Source organism: Salvia miltiorrhiza, chromosome 8 (genome assembly GCF_028751815.1).
Source record: "Salvia miltiorrhiza cultivar Shanhuang (shh) chromosome 8, IMPLAD_Smil_shh, whole genome shotgun sequence".
Classification (NCBI taxonomy): Eukaryota; Viridiplantae; Streptophyta; class Magnoliopsida; order Lamiales; family Lamiaceae; genus Salvia; species Salvia miltiorrhiza.
This window is the reverse complement of record NC_080394.1, coordinates 22,863,655-22,883,109: the sequence shown is the minus strand read 5'-3', so window position 1 is coordinate 22,883,109 and position 19,455 is coordinate 22,863,655. Positions and strand designations below refer to the sequence as shown.

General features: G+C 35.4%; 2 protein-coding genes and 1 long non-coding RNA gene across 7 annotated transcripts; 2 read left to right on the top strand and 1 right to left on the bottom strand.

Moving 5' to 3' along the window:
• Positions 1–4,673: 4,673 nt before the first annotated feature.
• Positions 4,674–7,505, bottom strand: LOC130998205 (protein FAR1-RELATED SEQUENCE 5-like). The gene is made up of 4 exons (XM_057923635.1): positions 7,469–7,505; positions 6,749–7,047; positions 6,262–6,620; positions 4,674–6,081 (listed from the first exon to the last, which is right to left on the bottom strand). The coding sequence occupies exons 1-4, from the start codon at positions 7,503–7,505 to the stop codon at positions 4,674–4,676; spliced, it is 2,103 nt and encodes a 700-aa protein (XP_057779618.1).
• Positions 7,506–10,108: 2,603 nt separating this feature from the next.
• On the top strand, positions 10,109–11,864 carry LOC131001928 (GDSL esterase/lipase At5g33370-like). Its single transcript, XM_057928576.1, has 5 exons — positions 10,109–10,428; positions 10,549–10,676; positions 10,748–10,990; positions 11,076–11,328; positions 11,477–11,864. Exons 1-5 carry the CDS (start codon positions 10,182–10,184, stop codon positions 11,707–11,709), a joined length of 1,104 nt encoding a protein of 367 aa, XP_057784559.1. The 5' UTR covers positions 10,109–10,181; the 3' UTR covers positions 11,710–11,864.
• Positions 11,865–15,620: 3,756 nt separating this feature from the next.
• Positions 15,621–18,717, top strand: LOC131001926 (uncharacterized). Of its 5 annotated transcripts, none has more exons than XR_009094073.1 (8): positions 15,633–15,987; positions 16,214–16,334; positions 16,463–16,510; positions 16,631–16,953; positions 17,044–17,162; positions 17,672–17,758; positions 17,912–18,079; positions 18,174–18,717. It is a non-coding gene; the product is annotated as an uncharacterized LOC131001926 (long non-coding RNA). The 5 variants fall into 5 exon arrangements; XR_009094072.1 differs by having other exon boundaries at positions 16,214–16,348; XR_009094074.1 differs by having other exon boundaries at positions 15,621–15,987; positions 16,214–16,510.
• Positions 18,718–19,455: the final 738 nt, after the last annotated feature.

The window sequence follows — 19,455 nt, the reverse complement described above, 5'->3', positions numbered from 1 at the left end:
ACTATTCACACTACACTCCATACATTTCTTAAAACCCGTGCCGTCCACAAATGGGTACTCATTTCGTGGACGGAGGGAGTAATACTAATGAACAAAACGTATATCTAATGAACAAGATGTATATACTGATGAAAAATAAAATTTTAAAAATTCGTAATGAATAAGACATATATACTGATGAACATGGCCGTATATACTGATGAACAATACAGTATATACTGATGAATACCAAAATTTAAAATAGTCTGCTCCCTCCAGGATTCGAACCCTGTGAAAAAAAATCACCCTCCAGATACAATATCAGCCATAGGATTGATAAAATAAATGCACCAGATCGTGCCCTAGATCTCACTAAAATTATGGGGTCTCATTGGAGCGGCCCCCTATATATATATATATATATATATATATATATATATATATATATATATACATATATATATATATATAGGGTCAAGTTAAACAAAGAACGTCAATCAGTTGGTGGATGATTCTTATGTTTGTATTGACCGTGGTGAGCATACTTACTTTTGGCGGGATGATTGGCTTGGGTACAAGCTTGTGGATAAACTTAAAATTCCGATATATATGCATGATTTTCTGAGCTTCTCGGTTAGTGATTATTTTTATGATGGTGTTTGGCATTTCACGACATCCTTTGTTTCTCGTTATCCTGATATTGTGGATGATATTCTGTGTATTCCGATGGGCGGCCAGAGGGATACGAGATATTGGAAACAGTCGGTTAAGGGTGAGGTTTCGGCCTCTTTGGCTTTTTCTAATATTTGCCATCGTTTTCCTGCTGTTAGCTGGGGCAAATGGATCTGGGAGGACTTTATTCCGATGAGGAGATCTATTCTCTGTTGGCGTGTCCTCCATGGGCGCTTACCTACTATTGATGTTCTGATCCGGCAAGGTTTAATTGCGCCCAATGCTTGTTCTTTGTGTCTCCGAGATAGTGAGACGATTTCGCATGTGCTTTGGGAGTGCTCGTGTGTTCGCCCTCTTTGGACTGATTTTTTAGGTTGGTTTGGTAAAGAGAATCTCTTGGGGTGCATGGATATTCATTCCTTCTTAGTTCTGGCTTGGAATCTATCTTGGAGTTCCCAAATTGGTTCTTATTGGAAGGCGGGAATTATCACTCTGATGTGGCGTATCTGGTCGGGACGCAATGCGCTTATTTTTGAGGATTTGTGCTTTGATAGACGTGCGGTTTTGGCCTTTGTCAAGGCTTACTTTATGGAGATTGATGGGGTTTTCCGGAAGTTGGGTAATATTTCTAATTCTTGGGCTGACTATTCGATCACTCGTGCGATTGGGGTGAGGAGCCGTGCTGCTCCTCCCCCCTGTATGATGGAGGTTCACTGGTGGCCTCCCGTTGGTCAATGGATTAAAGTTAATACAGATGGCTCGGCGGCGGGAGCTCCTGGAGTTATTGCTGCGGGTGGGGTTTTTCGAGACAAGTGGTCTCATGTCCGAGGTTGTTTTCATTTTAAAGGCGGCAACGGCTTTGCTTTCGAGGCGGAATTGTTGGCTGTGATCTATGCTATTCACATTGCTCATACCCGAGGCTGGCGGCATTTGTGGGTTGAGGCTGACTCTATGTATGTGGTTCACCTTTTGTACTCTCGCTCGAGTGATGTTCCTTGGAGATTTAGGGCGTTTTGGCAGCATACTCTTCGCCTGCTTCGGGATTTTTCTTTGATGGTCTCGCATATTTACCGTGAGGGTAATCAACCGGCAGATATTATGGCCAATGATGATCGGCATGAAGGCTGGTGGCCTTTTGCGATTGAGGAGATTCGGATTGCGGTTGCAAGGGATATGTCGACGCATAGTCATATCCGTATGGTTATATAAGCAGGTTCGTTGGTTCCCTTGGGCTTTGGTTGGGTTGTTTTCTTTTGTTGTTGGTCTCCTGTTTTCTTTCTTGGTTCTTCTTCTTCCGGTTTTCTTGAGCCGAGCTTCTTAGGGGTGATGGTTAGGCTGGAACTCCTGAAGTTGTCTCTTCCCGCTCCTGAACCGGATGTGAGTCTTTCACGAGTACTCTTTTTCCTTCTAAGGTCTCTTCTTCTTAGAAGGTTTTAATGAGGCTCGGTTTTTTGTTTGCTCTCTTTTGCGCTTTCTTGGATGTTTTGTACTCTTTTTCTTTTCCTTTAATACAAGCCTTATTCTCATCAAACAAAGAATGACCCTATGTATAGAGAATAGAGAATAAATCTCATCCCTAGTTTTTAATGAATCGAGCGGTTGATATATAATCTGGCAAAAATTATTATTTACCAATTAATCTGTTCAAAACTCGTTTTTAATTGATTTAAGGGTAGTTGGGTAAAATCCAATTAGAGTAAATAAGGTAGTTCCCGTTTTTTACTCCTATCTACCGTCTTGAAGATGATTTGAACAGTCACCACAATTCCACTTTGTCTTCCACGATTCTCACGGTAGCTAGGGTTTCTCCATAGGAAATTTGAGCATACGGCGACGGCGCCTATCCAGGTAGGTTTTCTTTGATCTTTCGCTGATTTTTTTTCACATTTGGTTTGGATTTTTCGAACAATAAAATATAGGGTTTCGAACGCAAATTCTCTCTGAACTTCTTTCTCGAACCGTCGGCGACTTGTTCGAAAATTTAGAGGAATTTTTGGTTCGAATATAAAAGGTTTTGGGTTTTATGATTTGAACAATTGATTTTCCCTGAATATCGAAAACTTTTGTGGAAAATAGAAGTCGTTGGCCATGATATGTTGGGCTTTATACAATTGATTTTTATTCTATTTGATTAAAGAATTCTAGGTGTTGGTTGATATGTACAGATGCAAAAAAATGGTCCCCCACTGATTAATATACTTTACATCATTTTTGTTGTTATTCACCTTTACCTTAACTTTAATTCCATTTTGAGAAAAGCGTGTACGGATGTCGAATGGTTTTTTTAGTTTGTTTTTTATTTTTAACCTTTGTTGTTATGCTGTTGTAGGTATTTTGAATCCAATGGCTCGTACGAAAGGGGAAAGGAAAGGCTGTCGATGGTATATTGTTTGTTCATTTGCTATTCGGCTCCTGTTCGTTTTTGAGGAGTTACTGATAAATGTGCGAATTTGCAGCTGGCATCTCACCCGTTAAAAAAACAAAAAGAGTAGTGCAGAATGTGGGCGGATCGTCATTATATGTTGAGTTGAACGAGTTTGGCAAAAAAACCAGTTGGGAAAATTGATATGGTAAGCAATTACTTTCGATTTATACAATAACCATTGTAATGTAACTATTACTTATAAATATATTTGTTGTTGGACAGTTCTTCTTTCCAGTTGTTGAACAAAACCAGTACTTTGCTTTGTGTGTGGATTTAAAAAGGGAACGAATCTTCGTGCTGGATAGTCTCGTAGATATATCAGATGATAATGATCTGGGAAAGTATGTGAGCATTTGCATTAAAGTTGTAAGTATTTTCAACTACGAGCAATGTATATACATGTGTTCAACAGTAATCATTTATTACTTTTCATTGCAGCGTACACTGTTGGCGTATTATCTCAACTACAAAGAGGAGACCATTAAGGCAAAAACTGTGGCTAATTCAAAAATACATATTGTCAAGTTGAAGTGGGCGGACAAGCGAAATACATTGGACACGGCTATTTATCTTATGCGACATTTGGAAACCTTCATGGGAGATATTTCATCAAATTGGAAGTGTGACATGTACAACGTAGGTGCACGCCAGTTATCTCGAATGCGCGTGAGGTATTGCTCGTCCATAATATCATGGAATCATAACGATAAGAAAAAGGAGATTCAGGAGTCTGCTGCAAAAGAATATCATGAGATTTGTCTTGATCCATCTGTTAACATAAATTCATTATTGGCCGGATGAGTTAGCTTCATTTTTATGGGAGTTTAATTATCTAGATTTCTGGACATATTTTAATTATCAGTTTCCAACAATGCTCGTTTTTTCTTAGAGATGTTATGCTCTTAGATTGATTTGAAATATTATGAACATAAGTTAAATGACCTGTTTTTTTTTTTTACTATCTAAATTGTTTTGATTAATTTATGGTAATTGCATTTTATTCAATGAGTTAAATTATCTGCCTATATATAATGTTTGGCTAACTAAAGGAACAGATTAATGATACATACGGTTTTTTGATACGATAACTGTCATAATGATACATACGGTTTTTTGGCTAACTATAATGAACAGATTATGTGTAATGTTTGAACGAATAATATATAAATAATGAACGTGTAAATTTTTTTTCCAAACAATGACTAAAATGAACAGAACACATATAATACTTGAACGACGTATATAAAAGTAGTGAACGAATAAAATTTTTCGCGAAAAAATAAATATATTTCTGAACATATAAAATATTTCACATAAACAATGACTAAAATGAACAGAACACAAATAATATTTGAACGACCTATATAAAAGTACTGAACACATAAAATATTACGCGAAAAAATAAATATATTTTTTCCATGCGTGAATTTAATAAGACAATGGTGTTAATGCATAGCCTTTATTCGAATAAAGGTTATAAAAAACCCAAACAATATGATATCAAATTAAAAAGTTCACCATAGTTCTTGAAAATTAAATAGGTAAAGGTTCACAATAATAAGAAAAAATAAAAATTCAACCAACTTAAATAAAATAATCAATGCGAAGTCTTTTTTGTTGGGCAATTCCTTGAATCATGATGCCCCATCGTATTGCACTTCTTGCAATTACGCATTGGCTTCTGAGCAAGAACCATGGCTTTCTCTTGGTTTGATTTTCTTCTTCCACCAGTGCCACTGCCTTTGGTTTTCGCTATGAGCGGAGGTAAAACAGATGGTGTTTCAGGTGGTGCAATACCATAAAAATCATTGAAAAGCCTATGCTTAGCTTCGATCTTAGACTCTATACTGCCGTCCTTTGAAAACCTTTTTTCCACTTCAATCAGCGCTGCAAGTAGTTCTTCACGTAGCTCTTGATTGTCACCGACATACCCAACACAATTGCAAAGAACATTGAAAAACTGATTGTTACCAATAACAGATTTTTCGCTAGGGGCACTACCGAGCTCAAGTCCAGGAACCATGGCCGACAAAATTCTAAACTTGCTCCAGCGAATTGATATGTATTTATCAGGAATTCTATCCACTTGCAATGTGCGAAATGCAAGAAAAATGTGTTTGCACAGAATACCTTTTCTGACGAACAGGTTGCAGCTACAAAATGAATGACTGTCAGCCAGTCTGTGTCGCACCACAAATTTCCCATCAACATTGTCATGCACAGTATATATGCTCTCATCGGCTTGATCCTCCATCTTATACATGTTGCAATAGGATTGAGAAGCATATATCTCTTCTTGTACCTCCTTGAATATGTTGTTGGTGTATATAGATGAAGCATGCTTCTCTATTTTAAGGCTCGTCTTCAAGGGGAGAACACCAGTCTCGTCAGCAAGAGTAATCTTATGATAATTATGACGTTGAGCCTCCAATGCACTGCAATAGTGCATGTACAACATCATAATATTTCCGTTCTTGTTAAGAAACCGTTTAAAGTAACTATTCTCGCTCTCTGACAACGATGTCGTTCTGAATAATCCACTCATACTCACATCTCTAAAATATGCTGGGATCCAGTGTGAACGATCATCAAACATATCTGAAAACCATCTATTATCCAACAAGTCGAATTCATCCACGAGATTTTTCCAACTCTCCTCAAAAAAATGAGGCTCAACCAAATCAGTCCACACAATTTTCCCAAACTTGGTCTTGAAATCAGTGCTATCCCTCAATCTTGACGGCAACTTCTCAGCCACCTTGATTATAATATGCCACATGCAGTATCTGTGACGTGTTTCAGGCCACACAGACGCGGCAGCCTTTTTCAACCCTGGATCTTGATCAGTTATTAATAGTGGTGGGGCATTTCCCACGCATTCCACAAACTTCTCCAAAACCCAAGAATAAGAATCAACGTCTTCTCGAGATATAATGGCTGCACCAAATGACAAACACTTGCCATGGTTATCCCTACCGGTGAATGGTGTGAAGATCAATTTATACCTGGCGAATCAAGATATGAAACTGGTAAGACTGAAAACAATGGACGGTTGTCAAAGACAATACAAACAGTGGCCAAAATAACATATGCAAAAAATAAAAAAATACCAACGTAACTGATAAAACGAACAGTTAACAAAAGAAAACGAACAGAATAACATATGACAGCGAACATATAAATACCTGTTGGTATTGTATATTGCATCAAAGGACACGGCTTCACCAAATAATTTGTAGTTTTTGACAGATGTTTCGTCGGTCCAAATCAACCGAACCAGCCTGTTCTCATCGTCTACCTCGTAGAAATATTGGAAGCCATTGCCTAACTCTTTTTTATTCTTGAATGTTTCTAAAATCATGTGAGCATCTGAATCACGTGTGTAAACATAGAGCTCATGAGCAAAATTTTTGAAATCATCACTAGTGCATCCAATGTCTTCATATTTGTCCACAATCTCTCTGTACATGCGAAAAGATCTCATAGACCCAATACGTGCTTTAATGGCAGAAGTAATCCACATCTGATGGACGGGAGTAACAGGCTAGTTGACGGGCATAAGGTGTCGAGATACAGTAGGAACCATGGTGTGGTTATGACCCTCGTTGAACGTACGAACCTTATTACACCCAAATCCAAAAATTGAAAAATAATTCGTGCCATGCACTTCACCTTGCATGATGTTTTCTTACGTTTTTTTATTGAACTTCCACTTTCAGGCATCAACAACACATCTGGTACAGGAGGATGGCCTTCTCTATTGCATAACATATAGTATGTTACAATTGTACCATCAACTTTTGTGCTTGTACTTTTTCTAGCTGCAAAGCCGCATAGTTTTGCATAGTCTTTGTAGAACTGACATGCTAATTCTAAAGTTGCAAATATCTGCCCCTCAAACGGTTTGCTTTTAGCATCGCATTCCGGAAATACAAGTTCAATTGTTTCATCTTCTAAAGACGCCGGAAATTCTTCAAAACAACAAAAAAATATGTTTTACTTAGAATACTCACGCAAAATCTAAATGGTGAGCCATTAAAACTAAAGTTTGATGAACTGTTAATGCTAGATTAATAATATAACAGTAAACTGGAAAAGAGTAGCGAAATATGACGCCCACTTTAAAAAGAAAAAAAAATAAAAAATGGGAATTCAGAAGACAAATGAGAAATGAATAAACATCATCACAAAACGAACAGAAAAGTTAAATAAACCGAACAAGTATGAACGCACTATAAGAGATGTTGACATAATGGTGTAGATAGACTAATCATATACAGAACTTAACACAATTATTCCTACAGAACGAGAAACTTTTCTGAATAATTACATGTTTTCGGTATAATGATGTAGATGGAAAAAGCGTATCTACAGAAAAATGAAAACTATTACCTAAATCCTCCATGGCCGCCGACTTGAAGCTTTCCATGACTTACAGATTTTCGGTATAATAAGGAGATGAAGAGGTTTTAGAAGAGAAGATTTTACAGAAGAAGAGATTTTACAGAAGAAGAATTTACGGTAGAGAGATTAGAATAGATATTGAGAATCAAATCTTACCAAATAAAAATAGATAAATTAAGATTTGTTTCCCTTAAAACAAGCTGGCCGAAAATATCAAAGTACAAAATTAACCTTTTCGGATTTAATAATAGAAAATATATTGAAAAACAAATGACCATTAGATTTGTTAGATTGGATGATCCAGATTAATTCTCCTTTCTCTAAATACTTATCATTCTCTGTTTAACCTTTCTCTCTCTCTCTCTCTCTCTCTCTCTCTATATATATATATATATATATATATATATATATAGGGAGAGGTTCAAGAAAGAACCATAAATAAAAGAAGACCAGAGAACCATTTTCAGCCATTCGATCATCAAGATCTACGGTGGATGCATCATCTTGTTGGATGAATGCAGATCCTGGGTTCGAATCCTGAAGGGAGCATTTTTTTTTAATTTTTTTAGTGCATTAATTTTAACAACGAATGCATTAATTTTTACAGTGGATGCATTAGATTTGATGGTTCTCTCGTTCTCACAAATAATGTAGTTCTCTCTAGAACCACACCCTATATATATATATATATATATATCCCTTTCAAATATGTTGGATTACTTTATACTTTAATAATGACACCGTCCTCCAATTCGTGTTTTAGGGGAAGGGGGCACGAGTTTTTTTTAAAAAAATGTATTGTTCATATGTTGAGTGGAGAAGGAGGCACGACTTTTAAGAAAAAATGCTTTATTTGTTAAGGAAATAGTTACTAAAAATAAGTAAGACACAAATTAGTGGACGGACCAAAATGAAAAATTAGGACACGAATTGGTGGATGGATGGAGTATATATATATATATATATATATATATATATATATATATATATATATATATATATATAGGGGCGCGCTCCAGTGAGACCCCCTATTTTTCGTGAAACACTATGACAATGAATAAGACATATAATACTAATGAACAAAACGTATATCTAATGAACAAGATGTATATACTGATGAAAAATAAAATTTAAAAAATTCGTAATGAATAAGACATATATACTGATGAACAAGGCCGTATATACTGATGAACAATGCAGTATATACTGATGAATAACAAAATTTAAAATATTATGCTCCCTCCAGGATTCGAACCCTGCGAAAAAAAATCACCCTCCAGATACAATATCAGCCATAGGATTGATAAAATAAACGCACCAAATCGTGCCCTAGATCTCACTAAAATTAGGGGGTCTCATTGGAGCGGCCCCCTATATATATATATATATATATATATATATATATATATATTTATCTTTTCCATTAATAATGACTCATTCTAAAAAAGAAAATTATTTTCTCTTACAAAAAATTGTGAGCTCCGGTCACTTTCTAGGAGTATTACTTTTATCTTTTAATTACTTTTTATTCTTAATTACCGTGCCAAATGATAACGAGTTGTGTTTACTGGGACGGGGAGAGTATTATTTAAAGCTTACAGTTATCATGAACAAAAAAAAATAGATATAATACGCGTGTATTGGCGTAGTGGTAGGAAGTTAATGCCCAAAACCTGAGGCCCTGGGTTCGAATCCTCCGTCGCGCGTTCTTTAAAATTTCTTTATTATTTATGTAACTAGTACGTCCATCCGTGCGATGCACGGTGAAATTGAAATTAAATGACATTTTAAATAAATAAATAAATATAAATATTAAACATAATCAAAATATAAATAAATGTAAAATATGATTTAAAAATAAAATATAAATTACTCAATAAAATCTCAAATTTTAAAACATAATTTGCATCTATGTATAAAGTGTAATGATAATTATAATTATTAAATAATTTTTAATTATTTGATAATAAAAATGAATATACACATTATTATTATAGATTATTCCACATAATAATAAATAAATAAATATTTTCATATACAGATATAAATAAAAAAATTGTAAAATTTTAACAAAGAGAAAGAAAATAAAATATTTTAAAAATTTTAATAACCTATTCATTTTAAATTGAGATTTGATGATTTTTATATCATATATATTAAAGATCTTTTTATGAACTTAAATATGCATATTGAATATTTCTTCATAAACTAAATTTGACGATATTTGAAAAAGAATTAAAATTATAAAAAAAGAGAGAGAATATATAGTGAAAAAATTAATGGGAGAAGAGAGAGAAGTAATGGAGGGAGAAAACTCCTCTTTTATATATTATATAAATTTATCAAAAATAAAAAAATAGATATACATGTTTTGGTAATTGCGGGAAATGGAACCAATTAAAGCATGACAAAACAATTACCAACTAAATCATTAAAACCTAGGCAGCCTCAACTTTGACCACAATGCACCAAATGATTAAACCCCTACCCATCAAACCCTAGTTCTCCTACTTGATTATCTCTAGAGTTTTGATACTCAAATTTTGGTCAAATTAAAACGAACCACTCCTAACTTATAATTGTACATTTACGCACATATAAATATGTAGTCCTCTGAGTGTTTCAAGCATCGAACACGATCTTATAAAAAGAGATCATATTGAAAAACTACCAAACATTTGGTACTTTTATCTCATAACAAATGGCAAAGTTAGGTAATTTGTTAGGTCCCATATCAATATTTTGGTTGGTTTTAATATTGAAAGGCTTAATAGTTGAAGCCGAATCCAAGGCATTCTTTGTGTTTGGAGATTCGTTGGTGGACAATGGCAACAACAATTACTTGGCCACCACCGCTAGGGCTGATTCACCACCGTATGGGATCGATTACCCGTTGCACCGTCCCACCGGACGTTTCTCCAACGGCCTCAACATCCCCGATATAATCAGTATGTTGTGATAATATTTATCTATAAATAGATTCACTTTATTTGCTAAAAATCAATATTGTTTAACGTGCAATTAGTTTTGTGGCTAATTACTTTTGAGAAAATGTGATTAATCCATAGGTGAGAAAATGGGTTGGGAACCTACATTGCCATACTTGAGTCCAGAGCTTAGAGGGAAAAATCTACTAATTGGTGCCAACTTTGCTTCTGCTGGCGTTGGAGTGCTTAATGATACTGGATATCAATTTGTAAGTTATTTCAATTAATTAGTAGTAGATTGGAATTTCTGAAATATAAAAAAAGTTATTTTCGTTTGCAGGCTAACATAATTAGGATATACCAACAGCTTGATTATTTCGAGGAATACCAGCAAAGATTGAAGGGACTAGTTGGCAAAGAGAAAGCCCACAAACATGTGAAAGAATCACTCGTTCTTATTACTTTGGGAGGAAATGATTTTGTCAATAATTATTATTTGGTCCCTTATTCTGCAAGATCTCAACAATACTCTCTCCAAAAATATGTGCCATTTGTCATCTCCGAGTACAAAAAGGTCCTGCAGGTAAAATTAGAAACTCAATATATAACTTCAATAATGGATGGAGCTAGCTAGTGTATTTGATGAATGAATGAATATAATGTTGCAGAGACTCTATAAGCTTGGAGCTCGTCGAGTTCTAGTGACGGGAACGGGGCCGTTGGGGTGCGTGCCGGCCGAGCTGGCACAACATAGTAGGAGAGGCGAATGCGCACAAGACTTGATGAAGGCTGCATCACTCTTCAACCCTCAACTTGTTCAAATGCTTAAACAGCTTAACCATGAGTATGCTAAAGACGTGTACATTGCAGCCAACACTAATCAAATGCATATGGATTTCATTTCCAATCCTACACAATTTGGTATGTACCTCTAATCTTTTCTAATTTTTATTTATTCATATACACATCAAATCTTATGCGTCACTTACAATACTAAATCTTTGAGTTGCAAAATTGGATATGTGAATTCCTTTGACGTTTTTCTTATATGGAGTATGTATTTGGGCAGGATTTACAACCTCAAAGGAAGCTTGTTGTGGACAGGGCCCATATAATGGGCTGGGGCTTTGTACGCCGTTGTCGAATTTGTGCTCAAATAGAGATGCATATGTTTTCTGGGATCCATTTCATCCTACTGAAAAGGCGAATAGGTTGATAGTCCAACAAATCTTGATGGGCACAAATAAGTATGTTTATCCAATGAATCTTAGTGCAATCATGGCTATGGATTCCAGGGCTTAAGACCACACCCACTTCCATCAGATTTTGGGCCCAACTTCACCCCAAATCATTGTCTTCTTTTCTTTTTTCATATATGTATCTCTATTTCATTCATGTATTGTTTTTCTTTTCCTTTCGAATTCGATCGGTGTTGTATTTTTAAGAATTTCTTTCTCTCGTAGGTCTTATTTTTCAGCAATATTGCACATCTCTCTCTCTCTCTCACACACACACATAAGAGGTGAGCTAGGGAGAGCTCAAGCAAACCCACATCCACATCACAAATTTCGAGGGTTTTAAGCCCTATATATAAATTTGTTTAATTTCATACAAAAATTCAGATTTTAGATCCGTTATATATATGGCCAAGTTGGCAAGTTTGCCCGTCAAAGAAACACATGTTACACTTCAGTATTAAATTTATGTATTTAATTTTTTGGTGCTAATCATCAATATACAAAACATATGGAGTATTTTTTTTTAAACCTACAAAACATATGTATTGATCATACCTTGAACCGAAAAGAAAATAAAAGAAAAGAAAAGAAAATTTGTGGAACCGAATACATCATATATATATATATAGGGTGCGGTTATAATGAGAACCACAATTATTGTGAGAACATAAGAACCAATAAAATTACTGCATCTGCTATTAAATTTAATGCATCCGAAAAAAATAATTTTTTTGCTCCCTTCAGGATTTGAACCCAGCACCTGCATCCATCCACCAAGATGATGCATCCACCGTAGATCTTGATGATCGAATGGCTTAAAATGGTTCTCCGTTCTTATTTTATTAGTGGTTCTTATTTGAACCTCTCCCTATATATATATATATATATATATATATATATATAATGAGAACCACACTTATCGTGAGAACATAAGAACCACTAAAATCAATGCATCTGCTATATAAATTAATGCATTCGCTATTAAATTTAATGCATCCGAAAATAATAAAAATTTTGCTCCCTTCAGGATTCGAACCCAGGATCTGCATTCATCCACCAAGATGATGTATCCACCTTAGATCTTGATGATCGAATGGCTTAAAATGGTTCTCCGTTCTAATTTTATTTAGTGGTTCTTATTTGAACCTCTCCCTATATATATATATATATATATATATATATAGGGTGAGGATCTACAAAGAATCCCCTTAGTATAAAGAATAAGGAATTAATCCATACCATAGGATCTGAATAAATTAATGGTCCAGATTAACACTAATTAATAATTAATCTACATTTTTTATTTACTGAATAACTTTAAAAATCATATATAAAAACGTTGGGGGTATGTTAGACATTTTGTCTATTCAGAAAACTGTCAATTCCTAAATTAACTCCAGTAAATTAGGACATTTACTTTCACCCCCACTTTCATCCACCAAACGATCTTCCCCCCACTTTCGTCTGCCAAACCCTAGAGGCGACGGCGATTCTAGTCTACCAGACGACGCTCCATCTATAGCAGACGACGCTTCTGTTTTGGCCGACGAAAATCGATTAAGTAGTTAGGGTTCATTTGTTTTGATTTAGTTCATATGTTTATTCGATAATTCATACAAATCTCCTGTCAAATCGGAAACTTCTTTCGGTGTCACAATGGCGATTAGTATACAATATATCTGCGATTCATCCGAATAGATAGTTAGGGCTTTTATTTCTATTTGTTTTTGTTTCTTGTGTTATTCTGAATAGTTTAAGAAATATGCAGAGCAAGGTCGCTCGATACTTTATGAAATGGTTATGAAATCGACAAATCAAGGTTTATATTGAGTACTTTTTGATAGTATTATATGGTACTGTATGTTAATATGGTCCCCCCATGAATTTCCTATTCTATTCGGTTGAAATGTGGGCTATGGTGTTACAATAAATTTATTATATTTTCATGTTTGTAGGGACAATGACTAAAAAGGGGAAGAAGATAGCAGGTTATGATTAAATTCATGTATTTATATTTTTTTTTTCCAACTCTATACAGTTCTTATATCTTAAGTTTCATTTGAAATTTGATTTCAGATGTTGGCGAGCCATCTTCAAGTAAAATCAAAGGTAAACACAAGAAGAGTAAAAGGGTAAAAGCAACTTAAGAAGGTATGTGAATGATTTGGATTTATTGGAGTGAAATGTACATTTATAGATTGTGAATTATGTTTTTGTTTGAAAAATTGTTTTGGTGTGTATTTGGTCTGCTAAATCCCAAAAATGATAGAGGTATTATGATAAATTGTATCTTTATTCAATTTGTATAATTCCTACTTTCACTTCCCCCTAAAGGTCAACATTATTCAGATGTTATAATATTAGTTATATGAAAATATTCAGATGTTATATCGTATGTATTCACATGCTTGGCAACATTATTCAGATTATTTGTGCTTTTGTGAATTACTAATATCATTCAAAGCAATAAAACTAATGAGTTGACATTGAATTATGATTAATATTTTATCATTGAGATGTTATCAGTGTGTAATCAGATTTCTGTTAACATTATTCACATGATTTAAGTTTTCAATATTGTAAATTAATGTTTTTGGTCTGAATTAATTTTAAATATTTTGAATTAAAGATGATATTCATACAAAAAATTATGATGGTCTTATGATAAACTGTATCTTTATTCAATTTGTGTACTTCCTACTTTCAAATCCACCTTAAGGTTATTCAGATAATATTCACAAAATTTATTGCCAAAATACACGTGAAACCTCAAGCAAAACTGATACAAGGCTTAAGACAAAGACGAAACCTTTAAAAACAGGTAATTGTTATAAAGTGAAATGTTTGATATATTAATAACTTACAAGTTATGATCATGTAATTAATATACTTGCTTATTGAAATGCCCAACAAAAAGGATAATAACCACATAGGAACAGGCAGAGAGAATTAGGGTGCAAAGAAGGAGGAATTTCAACAAGCACAAAGATGTTACCTGTAAGCGTCGAGGTGATGTAAAAAGCGAGCTGCAAGGAGCACCTATAAAGTTTCCATCACTAAATACTCAAACAACACCATCATCCTTGTTTGATGAGCTGCCAAAATTGAATGATGCCCAGAAACAAGCCATTCATGATATTGGATTTGGAAGTGTACTGAGTTTGCAGGTGAAAAAGTTGCCTTGCAGACTTGCCTATTGGATTTTGGAACATTTTGATGAGAACAGATGTGAACTGGAGCTTGAAGGAGGAATCAGGGTTAAAATCACCGAAGACGACGTTTATAGGGTTTATGGATTCCCAAAAGGGAGTGAGATAATACAGGATTTTAATCGTTGTTCAAATAATGCATTATGTGAAGAATGGGTGGCATTTTTCGGGCTTGGGAATCGTGAAAAGATAAAGATTGGCCACGTCTTGAGTGAAATGCTGGATTGTACGACAGGTGGGACATGGTTCAAGAGCCATTTTATGATAGCAATGACGCATTCACTGATACAAAGTTGTACAAGTGGAACGGTTTATCCTCACATCTTGAGGTGTTTGGAGAATGTGAGAACGCTAAAGAAATGGAATTGGGGGGAATATGTTCTCAGGAGTCTCGTTGATCATAAGCTGTCATGGGTCGGTGACACTACAAGAAAATTGAGTATACATGACACTGCATACATGACGTTTTTTATTAAAAAGCGTCATGTATGAGCGCCTTTTTTGAATACATGACGTTTTTCAAAAAAAACGTCATGTATGCAGTGTCATGTATTCAATACATGACGCTCGGCTGACACTTTTTGAAAAAGTGTCATGTATGAGCGTCATTTATTCATAGTATTGATGACACTCATTACAAAGCGTCATATATGTGCGTTAATTTAAATGCAATACATGACAGTTAATTAAATTGTCATGTATGTTATTGAACAAACTGTCATTAAATATGAAATAATTTATAATAAAAATAATTTAATTCAAGAATGATTCACTCCCACCCACTAAACCCTAAGTACGTCCCCCCTCTCCCCACTTCCCCTCAAACCCGCTCCCTCTGGCTTCCGCTCAAAATCGTCGCCTCTCTCCCTCATCCGCGGTCTCTCTCCCTCGGACGTCGTCCCACTCCCTCAAACCGACGTCCCTCTCACGCCGCCTTCACCACGCCGTCGTCCACAGTTCTGTCACCGCTACGGTCATCCCCTGCACGGCATAGCCATCGTCCTCCGTTGAATCACCCTGCCTTCCTCTGCCTCACTGAGAGAGGATCGCTGCCTCCGCCGGGGAGAGGACCCCCTCCTCCTCAGGCTGACAGGCCCGCCGCACCTCGCCCTAAATCTGTCGATCGTGAGAAGGTTCTCTCTCCCTCTCCTCTATGTCCATCTCTACATTCTTTTGATTTTGATTCTGATGTTTTCAATTTATGAGTTTTCTATCTAGGGTTTCTCGGTTGAAATGTTGACTGGTTATTTTTGTGAGCAATTATTTTTGTGACTTTCTGGCAATGCCTGTCTAAGAAACGTTGCTGCAATTCTCGAGCTAAATGAAAACCTTGAAAGAAGTTTCGTGTATTTGAAGCAGCTCCGCTGGAATCAAGAGGAGTACCGGTGAAGAAGCCTTCTCCGGATTACTTTTTATAGGAAAGAGAATTCATATACGATTGGTAAAATTGTGAATTCTGTGGTGTTGGAGACCAGAATCTGTAAGCAGCTATTGGTTTGTTAAAGTTAACCATTAATTTACTGTCATTTTCATATCAAATATGCTAATCATAGACTAAACGATGGAGAACATGTGAAGTGGATTAGTCTTTATCTTCTTCTTCTGCAGAGAATATATAGAAGTGATATGTAAGGATGGGTATCCTGAGAGTTGCAGGTAAACAAAATACAACCTTAATTTCATCATCATGTACATATGTGATTAAGATTAGGGAATATCACTGAAAGCTACTACTTGTTTTTTTCTTGATTATTGGTCTGGTGTGGGCGGAGACAGTAATGGAAAGAGTCTTCTTCATCATGCAAACTTATTTCACAAGTGTTTGGAAGCTGAGCTTCACCAACGCTGCTACAATTCTTAATATATGGGGTGGATTCTACAGAATTCTTCCAGTTTTCTTTCTTTTCCTTGCTGACACTCTTCTTGGGAATATATAATGTTTTATTTTCCTACCATTGGTTTGTCAAAGTTAACCATTAATTACTTGTTTTATACCATTTATTGGTTCCTTCCAAACCATTTTGGAACAAGTTATTCAAAGAGCATATTCCAGATCGAAGTGACACTGGTTTATATTTCTTTCCCGGAGTTGGAGAGAGGTGTGCCTTTATTTAGAGTTGAACTTGTTAATTTTTTTTAACTGCTGTTGTAGTTTCTAGATGTCAACTTATTGTTTCACTTATTGGCAGCTCGAAGGAGTATTATTTCTTCCTCGTAGATCAAATAATTTCGACGAACTATGCATTGAGGAAGCAGATTGCAGATGTTGACCTATTGGTTTTCAGTACCAAACTTCTACATGCCAATTGTGTGCATCTAACTAATCTCATCATTAGTTTTATATTGTGTCTTACGGGGTTAGTTGAAAACATACATAAAACGGATGCAACTTCAGCACTAAAACTGTTACTTTGTCTTGTTACCAATCTAGAAATTGATAGGTAGTATTAGAATCCTTAGTTGGTTGAGTTCTCTCTGATTTGATGGATTCATGCCGAATTGTACAATTTGTAGATGATGAGGACCTTTTATCTTATGAACACCATTATCATTTCCTTGATTTAAGTAAGGGACCATCACTTATAGTCTTGTGTGGTTAATTTAGATAATTGATATTAGTCGTGGATGGATAATGGAGTCCATAACTTGGTATTGATATTAGCTGAGCAGACTGATTAAAGATTAAAAATGTAAAAACTTTATTTGAATGAAAATAATATTTTTTCTTTTGAGCACTAGGATTTGTGTTGCTGAAGTTGTTACACTTGACATTGTTGTTTCATTTTCATCTAAATTAAATATCTGATTCTTATGCAGGTATGCCAAAGAGATTCTTCAAAAAGAAATGCTTTCTCATGTTGGTGTTGGGGAGTACTGTGAGACAAAATTTGCTTATTACTTTGGGTAAGGCATTATTCTTTTGTAAGTTTCTATCTACATGTATGTGGTTGTTGCTCCTGAACCAGTACCAATTTTTGTTCTCTCCAGGTATGACTGTTGTCACAGTAATTAAATGATCTAACTATGATGTTGTTGGGATGTTTTTGATGTCTGAAGGAAGATCATTGGAGCAAGATACTTCAACAAGTGATATAGTGCCGTTGTCGGGAACAAACTGTGCTTGAAGAGGGAGAGCCTCTCAGCTACATTGTTGCCTCTACACAAGGCGTACCCCGTCATCTCTGCTGCATCGGCCAAAGCTGGCAACGCATCAGCTGATGAGGCGTAAGTTGATGTACATTATTGCTGATAATAATCAATCACTGGAATCCTATTGCTGCTGTTTTTTTTTCATCAAGAAATGTTGTGAAAAATGTAGCTTGCTCTGCAAATCTGGCACCTTGAATCCACGGAAGGCGAAGGGGAAGTTTTGGTGTGCCTACGAGGGGACAACGCGAGAGTTGACAAGGGCGAGCAAGCTGCCTTGGCTGGTGCAGTAGGGATGGTTTTAGCTAACAATGAGGCTTCTGGTAATAAAATTCTTGCTGATCCTCGTGTTCTCCCTGCATCACACATCAACTTTTCCGATGGCCTCGCCCTTTTCTCTTCACACATCAACTTTTCCGATGGCCTCGCCCTTTTCTCCTACATCAACTCAACGAGGTTCGAATCATGAATCATGGATCCTATTGAAAGCTTTTTCTGACATGGAGAAGTTCTTGCTTTCTTTGACCTTTCGAAAGCTTCTGGGAACTATTATGACTTGTGGATTTTGAATGTAGGATTCTCTATGAAAAATACTATTATGGTGTAGCTTTTTAGATGTTCATTATGGTGTTGGGAGATGTTGTAAAACAATGGATCTTATTTTGTGGATGTTGGATTATTAGTTGTTATCAATGTTTAAATGAGCATTTTTAGTATGTGTTAGTTTGTTATTTTATGGTACAATGAATTCATATTTATAAATATAAAAGCAGGAAAAAATAAATAAAATAGGAAATATTATATTCAAATTATGAAAAAGCATAGATGACGGTTTTCAACTGTCATCTATATACCTAAAATATGTCAAAAAACGCAAAAATGACGGTTTTCAAGCAATTAATGACGGTCAAAAACTGTCGTATATGTTAATATACATGACGCTTATCGGTTTTACATGACGGTCAAAAAGCGTCAAGAAAAAAAATATGAGTATCATGTATTGTACAATATTTGACGGTTTCAAACCGTCAAGTATAGATACAGAACCGTCAAGAAAATTGATCATACATGACGGTTGTTAACCGTCATCTATACTAGGGGTTATTCTTGACACCACTATACTTGACAGTTCTGAAAGGACATAGATGACGGTTTTTAGCCGTCATCTATGAGCGTTTTTCTTGTAGTGTGATGAAGATAAGGTCTTTTTTGGGCCAACGCTGTTCCTTGTGGTACGGCTTATTAATCTTATAGTTTTTACTGATTTTAAGGAAAAATTTCTATAATGATCAAAAACTGATAACTTGTTACTTTTTTCAGCTATTTTACGTTGATAGATGTGAGCTGCATCGAAAGAGAGTGGAAAGGGAGTTCCCAATTATAAAGAATTGGACTAGCGCAGTGTTGAGGAAGCGTCAGGCAAAATTAACGAATCTGCATGGTTAGGAGCACCT